At 38.4% G+C, this 11,996-nt stretch overlaps 1 protein-coding gene across 1 annotated transcript; it reads left to right on the top strand.

The window, feature by feature from the left end:
* The first annotated feature begins 6,372 nt into the window (after nt 1-6,372).
* s1pr5b (sphingosine-1-phosphate receptor 5b) lies at nt 6,373-10,902 on the top strand. The gene is made up of 2 exons (XM_036570084.1): nt 6,373-6,486; nt 8,204-10,902. The coding sequence occupies exon 2, from the start codon at nt 8,477-8,479 to the stop codon at nt 9,674-9,676; it is 1,200 nt and encodes a 399-aa protein (XP_036425977.1). The 5' UTR covers nt 6,373-6,486; nt 8,204-8,476; the 3' UTR covers nt 9,677-10,902.
* Nucleotides 10,903-11,996: the final 1,094 nt, after the last annotated feature.

The raw sequence follows: 11,996 nt of genomic DNA on the forward strand, positions 1-11,996 counted from the left end.
CAAAGAGCTAAAGGAAAATAAGTGAAAAATGCAGGAGTTTCCAAACCTGGATTGAATAGAAAGATACAGAGAAAATAGGACTTCTAACAACCGTAATAGACCTGGTAGACCATCAAGACTGTCCCCATCAGATAAACAGCATTTAAAGCTTTCATCTTTGAGAGAGAGGAGAAAATCAAGCTGCTTCAGATCTGAAAACATCCACAGGTGTTTCTGTCCATCCTTCCACTGTAAGAAGACAACTCAGCACTATGGGTCTGAAAGGATGTGTAGCTGTCAAGAAGCCCTTACTGAGAAAAGGAGACAGACACATCAAACAATGAAGCTGCTGCTGTTCTCAGAACAATGGATTGACCACCCCAGAGTCCAGACCTCAACATCACTGATTGTGTTTGGGATTAGTTGGAGCATAAAAGGCAGAAAATGCAACCAATTTCTAAGACTGAACTTTGGAGATGTGGAAAAATATCCCTGCAGATTTCTTTAAAAACCTCAAAGCAACTCTCACTAATAATAAAATAATATTAGAATTGAATATATATTATAATATTATTATCATTTGAGTTAAGGTAAAATTTGAGATTTCATAATGTACCAAATTCTAAAGATTCTACAAACAGTTGTGAGATCCACACCCCTCTTCAGGATGAACTCTTCAGGCCTCTTGCATTCAAGGCAGCTCCTTGTTGATGGTGAAGGAGACGATTACAGATGTTTATGTTGTGGGTGAGGTTGAGCATGTCAGTATGTCAACAGAGCCTCTTCAAGATGCTCTGTACACATTAGAGCAGACAGAGGCCTGGACTTAAACCCTCTCCACACAGTGGCACTAATGAGGGGAGAGGAGCCAGACCTGACCACTGCTATCTCTCCATCAGAAGATTACACACTATCAGTGTGTCTCACTGTCAGTTAATCCGCTTAGCTGGAGCTGGATGGAGAACCTGGACGAAGTCTTGCAGCTCCAGTAGTTTTAGTTTTGACTTGAGAGCCTTCAGAAGCCAAAGAACCAGCCAAAAGGTCTCCAAATGTCATCCATCTCAGGGCTTAGCTTATCTGCATCTCATGGGTCTCTTAGGTATTACTTTTAGAACATTTTGTTTTACCAGGGAAATTAACCCCAAAATTCTCTCTCAAAAATAAGCCAAGCGTGGTGATGGATGACATCTGGAGAACTTGTGGCTGTTTTTTGGCTTCTAAAGGCTCTGAATCATCTATTAGAATTAAACAGTTTTTTTTTGTTATTGTGGCTTTAAGTTATATGTATATAAGATATGTAATATATGCATATGACCTCCGTCCTGATTGGCTGCCCTATATGTTGCCTCTTTCAAAAAAACAGCAAGGACTGAAATGTATAAACTGTTAAGGTTGTACTGAAATGTTCAGAAATGAATAAATAATAAACAAACAAATAAATAAATAAATAAACTTTTTCACCATTGTGACATCACAACTAAGGTGAATTTTTGCAGCTTAGTTTTAATAAATAGTTTTAATTTTAATAAATCAACAGGGTACTGTGTTTACATCAGGGTTGCCAAAAGTGTGGCCTGTGGGGTTGGCCAGAGAGGATGTTTGATTTGGCCCAAAAGAAAGTTCTGCCTACTCCACCCCCTCACTTCATAAGAGAGCATGTTTTTATTCTATATATAACTTAATAAATTCTTATTGTACTTTGTAAATTGTATTTTTAGAGTATTTTAGTTATAAAAAAAAAAACTGTGTAATGTTATAAAGTACGTTTTTACAATGTAAAAAAAATTCAAAACCTACCTATTTTATTTGTGTGTACTGTTTTGTCTTTTTTTGACACTCTGCCCATCACAAACATTGCGCTTTGGTCCCCCATGACAAAAAGTATGAGCACCCCTGGTTAGCATAGTTCATTAAGCTCATATTTTCAAAAAGCAAGACATTGAGCCTCATTCACCAACATCTTCTTAAGCTTTTTTCTTAAATTTCTTTCTGAGAAAAGTCCTAAGAAAAAGTCTACGTCAGATTCATGATGTATTCTTAAAGCGCAGAACTGTTCACAGCTTTGTGATCTTGAGTATGTGTAGATTCTGTTCTTGCTGAACTAATAAGAAAACATTGGTGAACATCAGAATCTTGGTGAAAACTGCATAAGTTGGTTTTAAAGAGAAATGTCTTGGTGAATGAGGCCCAATATTAGAGTTTCATTAAATGGGACCTGTAAGGTTATTCCTGCACTGAAAACGTCAATGTTTTATGTCCATCATCAAACTTATCATTCAGTGAGGTGGCAAACGGCATTGCTGTTTATCTTAACCTCTTTGTGTTTTTGCTGAAGCGTATACTAGAGCTCATTTATAACCATACATCTGCCATCAGATACAAAAGAAAATGCAGAGCTTCTTGTTATGATACAGAATGGATTATGGCCTAGCCTTAAGGCATTTATAATATAAAGACACTCGGAGCAAATATACTGATTAAACAGGCAGGGCTGTTGACATTTAAACGTTCACCAGGTCAAACTGTCAGACTGTGGTTGGCTTTATTCCTCACCTTTTAAAAACATGTATCAGCAGCCACCTGCACAGACTCATTTGAATGTGGATACAAATGTCAACATACACTGCCAGTCAATACAGTACTGGCTAAAAGTCAAGTTATTCATTTTTCAGGAGAAATTTCTGAGGTTAGATGTAACAGAATCCACTTGTGAAAGGAAGGAGAAAGTTAAAGGAATATAAGAGAAAAAACAGGAGATTCCAAAACTAGAATTCATTAAAAGTTATATAGAAAATGTGAGTCCTAAACAGGGGCTCTTTAACCTGCTTGTGGGCCCCGAGTCTCCAAATGGTCATGGGCCTATGTTATTTACACACAGCATCCAAACCTTTAAAACCTTTGTTTTTAATAAAAGTGCACACACTGCCTCCGCCAGTCAGTGACTCCAGCACTGCCCTCCACTGCACGAACTTCAACCCAGAGCCAGACCACCGAAAGCCGTAGTCGGTTATGGTTGGAAATTTGCACTGAAAAGGCAGAACATTCCCAAATGAAGCTGAAGTTTGCTTCGCCAGGTTCTTTTTTGATTTCTTATATTCTGCTGCCTGAAAGTGCTGCATCAACAGAACAGAAAATTTAAATAAGAAGCTGGCAAATAGGAAGCCTATTCGCCAGTTAATAGGCCTATGCCTATTAACTTTCAACAATTTGAGTTTGTTAGCTGATTCTAAAAGTTTGAAAAACCAACACTGAAGCACCCCTCACTATAAAGCATGCATCCACTCAACAGAAACACATTTGCCCAGACAACATAACTAAACTTGCTAAAAGCCAAAAACATCCCCTACTGCCATGGCCAGCATGAAAAATGTTCATGGTCCATTCATGTCTTACCTTTAATGCACTGAAGTAATGTTGGACGTTTGCTTTGACATTTTTTTAACAAAGCACATTTCAGCCTTTGTACTAAAAGGACAGTGTAATTACCAAATTTGAAGAAAACAATGACGTTTTTAGGCTTTGGGAGTGTAGAAAAGAATATACTTTACATTTGCAGTTTCTTTTAAACACTACTGGAGCTTAAAATTCAAACACTGGCACGCTGATAATGAACTGAAGGCTTGAGGCAGAGCTGAGAATAGAAGGCAGAGAGTGTATGATTGGCCATACAATGACAGCAGTCACAGAAAACAAATCAAATTCCTTAAAATTCTAAAAAAAATTGCTTTATTAAAATATTGTTTCCCCATTTGACTGAGCAAACCAGTGATCATTTCTTAGGCCCAGGTGGAGGGAGAATAAATAAATCTCATAAAAAATAAAAAATAAAATGGCCAATGAGAGGCCCTGAATTACCCAGGACCCCTGAGTTTTGGCCCAGGCAGGCCCATGCATTAAATTGCCTCTGCTCCGAACAACCATCTGCAAGACCTGGTAGACCACCAAAACTGTACCCATCAGATAAACAGCACTTAAAGCTTTAATCTTTGAGAAATCACCTCCACACTTGCTCTGCAACTCTGGACCACAACATTAATGTGATGCGGCTGTTTTCTGCTGTACACTTACAGTAATAAACTGCAATTAAAATACTGTATATCTCCTGCATTTTTACATAACAACTGTAAAACCAATGCAACTCCGTAGCCAGTAATTTACCATCAATTTGCAAATGAAAAATAGACTTGTACGTTCCCCAGACCTGTAAATATGTTGTTTTTATATTTTACTTCAATTAAAGATAAAATAAATTAAAAAAACAGTGTCAATTAACATATTTATTAACCATGTTTTGCATGTATAGACAAAGAAAACCTGAAGCATGCATTTTTAAATGCAAGTGCATATTTTACTGACCATTTAGAGAAACTTTGCTTGTAATTTGCAGAGACATGAACAAATTCATTGAACTTTATTTAGATTTTTTGTCCATAACCTATAATGTTATTTTAACTTCATGGTTAATTGTTGTGTTACTACAGAAAATTTGCAAAGATATGTTCATAATAAACTGATGATACAGTATTTTATTGTGAAAAATGAGTGTTAAATATTGTGAAATCCTGGCATACTTCAGCGAGAAGACAACTCAGCGCTATGGGTCTAAAAGGATTTGTAGCTGTCAAGAAGCCTTTACTAAGACAACAGAAAACAGACAAAAAAGAAAAACATTTGCAAATCAAACAAAAAAAGCTGCTGGTGTTCTCAGAAACAATGCACTGACCACCCCAGGGTCCAGACCTCAATATTACTGAATGTGTTTGATTACTTGGATCATGAGAAATAGAAAATGCAACCAGCTTCTAAGACTAAACTTTGGAGGTGTGGAAAAATATCCCTGCAGATTTCTTTGAGAAACTGAAAGTGAGTCTCCTGAAAAGAATGTAAACTATAATAAAGGTTAGTGGACACACTAAATACTGAAAAATTGGATATTATATGTAGTAGTCGAGGCTTCTATGTAATGCTTTTTTCTTGATGTTGAAAAACGGAAAGCATGTTCTTAGTAACCATATTCACTGGAAATTAAAGTGAATTAAGTGAAGGAGGGGTCTCTGACTTTTGCACAGTACTATACACACATGCATGTGTGCAAACTGGTCTCGTTGGCTTGTAGTTTGCTGAGTGGTTCTCACACAGGTTTGGTTTCTCAAAGAAAAATGTTGCAACGTTATGGAGGCGCTGTAATTCCTGGCCAAGAGAGAGAAGGTGTAACAACAAGTCTGAACCTGAGCCTGCAGGAAGGATTACTGTAACCGAACCACACAATACACAAAAGCTGGAGAGGCAAATCAAATCTGAATCTTGATTTACTGCCACTAAAACAACTGAATGACTTCCACTTAAATATATATTTCTTTTCTGCTTTGTTCGACTGAAAGCTCTGACGAAGTGATAACATCATTATTTCCAGGGTAATGCAAGGAAACATGGATGATGCCATTATAATCATAAAAATGTGCCCTCCTTATCTGCCAACAGAATGCATGACCACTTTAGATAGGACTGTGCATGTTCATTTCACACAAATGTACAATACAGAGGAATTCTAGTTAGGAATAAAGCATTAAGATGTAAACAAAGTTCATCCAAATTTAGATTCTATGCTCTATTTCAGAGAAACTTACCAAGTCACGATAAGTGTTTACAGTGGTGGTGATAGGAACCAGATGTCTTAATTGTTTAATGCATCTAAAAGCTCCCTCAGGGAAAGTTATTACATGAAATGGTTATGAATACGCTGCTCAATCCACGATACATTGTTTTATGATAGTTTTGACACAAGGTTTGGGCCTAAAATGCATTTTTAACATACATACATGATGGAGATGTACATGCAGGCCGTTGTGAGATAAAATAGTCCCTCCAAAAATGTATATTTTCAAATTTCTTGGTAATGTTTTATAATCAACATATAAAAACTCAGAAGACACATGTAGGTTCACTGGTGGTTTTGGATAGTAAATAAAATGGCTATATTTTTGTTGTAGACATTCTGACCCCTGGTTCCAATCACAACCACTGTAAAGAAATCTGAGTCTCTACCATGAAATATTTCATATAAAAAAAACATTATTTCCATTTACATCAGTGCAGAGGACAGAATGGAGGAACAATGCACCTAAGGCAGAACAGCTGGAACTCTTTACCATTTCTTTTACATTCTGCAATTAAACTGACCACCATTGCATCATAGAGAATAAACTTGTGCGAGCGACAGTGCTAATTAGTGATCGTTTGATGTAGGTCGAGTTGAATTACATCCTTGTTTAAATTCATTTCTTCTGGAATTCAAGAGACCACAAAATGGGAGGAGAAAAGACAAGAGAGAGAAAGAAAGAGAGCGTGAGAGAGAGAGAGAGAGAGAGCCCTGCCCACTCCTTCTCACAGCTTGTAACTTGTATCCTGCCCCATCTGAGTCAATTGAGCGCCACAGTCTACAGACTCCATCGATCACAGACTCTCTCTTACTGGACCAGCTGCTGGACGTTCTCCTCCACAGTGGTGGTAAGTTTCAAGATCTCTAGTTTATTTCTCCATTCTCTTTATCATCAGATTCAAGAAGTAAACACAATTGTCGTCAATGTGTTGCTCGAGTTGTATTATGCAGCATTACAATTTAGAGCCTTTATGTTTGCCCAGTTAACTGCCCACTACCAGATGGCAAATGGCAGGAGTGGGTAGTAACTGGTTCTGTTTACTCAGTTCTGTGTACTTAAATTCAATTTATACAATTTTTGTGAATTTTCAAGTGATATTTTAACTTCTACTCTAGTATATTTATAAGGAAAGTGATCAGCTTGCTATTTTGGTCCTTCTTTTTTGTCGTTTGATGTAGTTTTTGTATTTATTTTATTATTTTCATTAAATTTATTATAGTTTAGAGCTTTAGCATTTCATTTTAGACCAAAAGGAGAAGAATAACACCAAGACAACTTTGGCTCCTGTGCTGATAGATGCAGAAGGTACTGAGATGCTTCACTGCAGTGCTAAATGGGGAGATTTTAGAGAGATTTTTGCAAAAAGAGAAGTGTAGAGCTTAACGAACATCAGTTTCTATGCTGATAGATGCTCAATGTACTAAGACGCTTCACTGCAGTGCTAAATGAGGAGATTTTAGACCAAAGATTTTTGCAAATAGGGAAGTATAGAGCCTAACAAACTTCAGTTTCTATGCTGATAGATGCTCAATGCACTAAGATGCTCCACTGCAGTGCTAAATGAGGAGATTTTAGACTAAAGGTTTTTGCAAAAAAGAGAAGTATAGAGTCTAACAAACTTTAGTTCCTATGCTGATAGATGTTGAATATACTAAGACACTCCACTGCAGCTCTGTAGCAGGAGATTTTAGACCAAAAGTTTTTGGAAAAAGAGAACTATATCATTTACATGACTTTTGTTCCTATGCTGGTAGAAGCTGGATGTACTTATAAGCTCCACTGTAGTTCTATATAGAAGGAGATTTTGAACTTGATGAGTTTGCTCAAGTTGTCTTTCTGGTAGCTATTTCTTACAGCCACTTATACTGTTGAGTAATTAATAGCAGGATTAGTGAGCTGATGAATGGCAGATTGCCTTTGGCTTCCAAATCCCACCCAGATCTCCCCACAGTCCAATGCAGCGCAGTTTATTTATTTGTGCACCTCAGAGTTTGTCTGTAATATGAGCTTTTCTCAAGGCAGTTTGCACATCTGAATATATAGTATGAGGTTGGCTGGCATAAAATAACTCAGTTTTCCCAAGTCTACAGTAGTTTGAACATGCATTTGCTCTAATCCCATGCACTAAACTTTATCCACTGTAACAAGAGACTGGAAACTGTACCATGTGTGGGAGAAAGCCAGAGTAGAGAAACATTCCTGGACTCTTCTTGGCTTACCATTATCTGGCAGAGTGCATTTTACATTTGTGATGGAATAGGCAAACCTGTAATTGGGTGAAATTAATATTTAGTTGATCTTTGAGTAGGCACATGCTAATGGTCTGCCAACATCAGGCAATTTTTTTAATTTGGCCAGAGAGTATTAATAATAATAAGGTAAATAATCTATTTCTTGAATAAATTTTAATATGACCTAGTTAAGCATATGTTCTACATTTGCCCTGCTACTGTAATCATTTGTCTGTTTTTAGTAAAGCAAAAGATCTATCAGATACAGACCATCTCACTTATTTTCATATTCCTCTGCACTAATTCCAGTTTTTCTGTTTTTCGGCATCTCAGGGTTTTGGATTCCCTAACTGGAACCTGAAGGCAGTGTTGCTCACTCCCACCCTCTAGTGGTGGGATTCCTCACTACACCAATGGAATACAACTGACTTACTCCAAATTTGTCATTGCACAGTCTGAGGGAGGAAAAAAAAACTGGAACAGCAACATCTTGGCCTTCTCTTTATTCTCTTTGGCCTTGAGCAAATTGTGGACCATGCCCAGTCAAAGGACTATTAGATAGCACTGAAGAATCCCAGCCTGCTAGTTTGTCACCCCAGCAGAATAATGGCAGAATCTCGCTCTGTGACTGCAGAGGCCTCTCCGACAACAGCGACCTTTGCTGCTTCCTCTTCCATGCCGCTTCTGCAGGTTTACCAAGCTTACCAAAACTGTGATGTCATCCGGCTCCACTACAATTACACAGGGAAGCTAAAGCAGGACAAATACAAGGATGGGCTCAAACCAGAGGCCATCGCCTTCCTCCTGATCTGTATGATCATTGTGCTGGAGAATGCCATTGTGCTCGTGGCTATCTGGAAGAATAAGAAATTCCACCTGCCCATGTACTACTTACTGGGCAACCTGACTTTGTCGGACCTGCTGGCCGGGTTCACCTATATGGTCAATATTGTGATGTCAGGGCCCAACACTCTCACGTTAACCCCACTGCTGTGGTTCCTGAGGGAGGGCGGGGTGTTCATTACATTAGCCGCCTCTGTAATCAGCCTTTTGGCCATCGCCATCGAACGGCATGTTACCATGGTGAGGATGAAGCCCTACCATGGTACCAAGCGCAACCGCATGTTTGCGCTGATCGGCGCTAGCTGGGCAGTGTCTGTCTTGCTAGGTGTCCTGCCCATTATGGGCTGGAACTGCATAGGTAAGCTGAAGCTTTGCTCCACGGTGTTGCCACTTTACTCCAAGAACTATGTGCTTTTCTGCGTGTCCGTCTTCACCGCTGTGTTGCTGGCCATAGTAGTGCTGTACGGACGCATTTTCCACACGGTCAAGGCTAACACAAAGAAGCTGGGCAGCCTGCAGCGCAAGGGGCTTGCCCGCCGATCCCAGAAGTACATGGCCCTGCTGAAGACTGTGACCATCGTGCTGGGCGTCTTCATCGCCTGTTGGCTGCCACTCTTTGTGCTCCTGCTCCTGGACTTCCTGTGCAATGCCGGGGATTGCCGCATCCTCTTCAAGGCTGACTACTTCCTGGGCTTGGCCATGATCAACTCGCTGATCAACCCTATCATCTACACGCTGACCAGCAAGGACATGCGCAAGGCCATTATCAAGTTGCTCTGTCGCCGCTGCCTCATCACCGAAGATGGGCAGGTGAAGAAGATTGGGATACCGTTCCTGGAGTGTAGCTTCAGCAAGACCGAAGTGGCAGTTCACCGGGGCCTGGAGACCACCATCTCATCTGGGAATGGCACATCTTCCCCCATCAGAATCATCTACCCAAAACTCAAGTCTGTCAAGTTGTGAGGCTTCCACCAGGTGTCAAATTGTTTAACGCACCATAGAACACCTCAAGCTTGTGGTGCACCCTTTGACAGTGATGAAGATGTCTGAGAATTATGAGAAAAAGCCCCATCAGCTTGTGATCACTCGGCCTCTTGCCAGGTGTCATCATGTGCTGTCAAATTGTTCACTGCACCAGAAAATGCCTCAAGCTTGTGGGCGCAGCCTTTCAGAGTGATCTTAATGCTTGAGCGTTCTGAGAACAGGTTGCCCTCACAAGTGCACAAGCACAGGCAGAGCAGTTGCCCTGGTGTGAGTTCACTGAGTAATTGGTTATTAAGTCTGATAACAGTTATAAGGTGTCAGACAGACTGCAGCATGAGAAGCTTTCCCACACCAAAGACAAGGCCAATCTGACGTCACAAAGTGCTGGGACTATGGGGCTTTCTATGGGGATTTCAGTGTCACCACAACAGAAGTCTTCCACAACAGAAGTCACCACAACAGAAGGAACATCTCCTCTGCAAGCGTAAGAAAACTGTTATAGACACTCCAAAATAAGGAAAAAGACAGTTTCTGTAAACCTGGGCTTCGCTGGTTCGAAAATCCAGATAATTTGAGACTGAATGCTTACAGCATGTAGTGGACTGAATAAATTATGTAAAATACTAAGACAGTTAACAGATGTCGTCCAATGCCATGGAGAATAAAGCCATAACTGAATAATCCCATGGCAGTTTCTGAAGAGAAGCCTCATTTTGCAAGCACTTCAAAATGAACTTACATAGCTTGCAATGTCCCAAGTTTTTTGCAAGGTCCTCATTTCAGTAGTTGTAGATGCTTAATTCTTGCAAGCCAGAATGTGCTAAAAGAACCTTCACAATGAGATGACCACTATTGTACCCAGGCATTTCAACCCTTAAACGTAACCAGAAGTGTTCTCAAAGTGAACTTCCAAGGATGATACATTGCACTGTAAATACCCCTCTTACCACTGACAACCATCAAACGTACGGCTTTGTTTTGCTGAATGCACATCATATCTGGATGTAGGTGGCACTGTGTACAGTTGTTTGCCAGTTTCTTTAGCCATTTTGCATCTGTTACCACAACTATGCATTACATTCATTGTTTTTAAATGTGTAAAATATTTTCAAATATTTTGTAAACATATTTTTTTAATGTTGAACTGAACCTAAGTTATGTGCCTTTTTGCATTATTCCTAATAAAAATAATAATTATTATTATATTAATAAACATTCTGATGTGACCAGAACTGCTTGTTTTCTTACTTCAATGCTTTTATATGGTATTATATTATTATACATACAATACTGTGCAAAGGTTTTAGGCACCCAAGCAAATTATTTGGGCAATAAGTATGATTATGTTTGTTAGAAAACAGTACATTAGTTATTATATTAATATTACATAACATTACATTAATAAAAAAATAACAATACATACACAGAGTAATACAGTAAAAACTAAAAAGAATTTCTTCTGTTCAAAGCAGTGGTATCTTGAGAGCTAGTTAGAAGAACAAAGACTTTGATCTGGACTCCTCCACACTCCCAGCATTGCAATTGTTCAAATCCACCATTAGCACTTCAGGTATAATTTAATGAAATACAGATTAACCAAACCAGGTGTTGGATAATAACTACAAATAATACTAGACTTCCTTGAGGAGAAGTTCAGAAATGGGTAAATAGATTTACATTTACATACACAAAATCACTGCTTTTTGTATCAGTGTTATTTGTATTTATTATAATATTGGTGCTTTGTGAGCTGATGTAATTTTTTCAGGTGTTTAAGAAGTTTGCCAAGCATGGTATATATTTATAGACACAAACTGAGGCTTCATCACTCTAATCCCTGAGAAGTTATATGTACTCAAACCATTTGAGGAAAACTGTTCTCTCAAATTAATTTTTTAAAACTCATTTTTAGTTGTTTTTGTCATATGTAACTACGGTTTGGGCATCCCTGGTCAAAGAACATGTTATGCTGATTTTCTTAGTTTCTAAATTTTCTAAGAGAGCACACTTCTGCACATTTTAATGCATATTTACTGTGCATTTGCTAAATTTAACATATTGGAGAAAAATACTCTGCAGAAGTTTTTGCTTATTTAGTATTTTATGTTTGCATGTTTTTATGTATTTTTTCCAATATGTTAAACATACAAAAATACAAAATGTGCACTAAAGTTTGCAAAAAATGTAGCAACTACTACAAACCTACTTACCAGATTTAACTGTTTACAGCACTGATTATATAAACTTTAAAATATAAAATATATTAATTTATAACAATTAATTTTAAATGAAGCTTTTA

Source organism: Colossoma macropomum, unplaced genomic scaffold (assembly GCF_904425465.1).
Source record: "Colossoma macropomum unplaced genomic scaffold, Colossoma_macropomum, whole genome shotgun sequence".
Taxonomy (NCBI): Eukaryota; Metazoa; Chordata; class Actinopteri; order Characiformes; family Serrasalmidae; genus Colossoma; species Colossoma macropomum.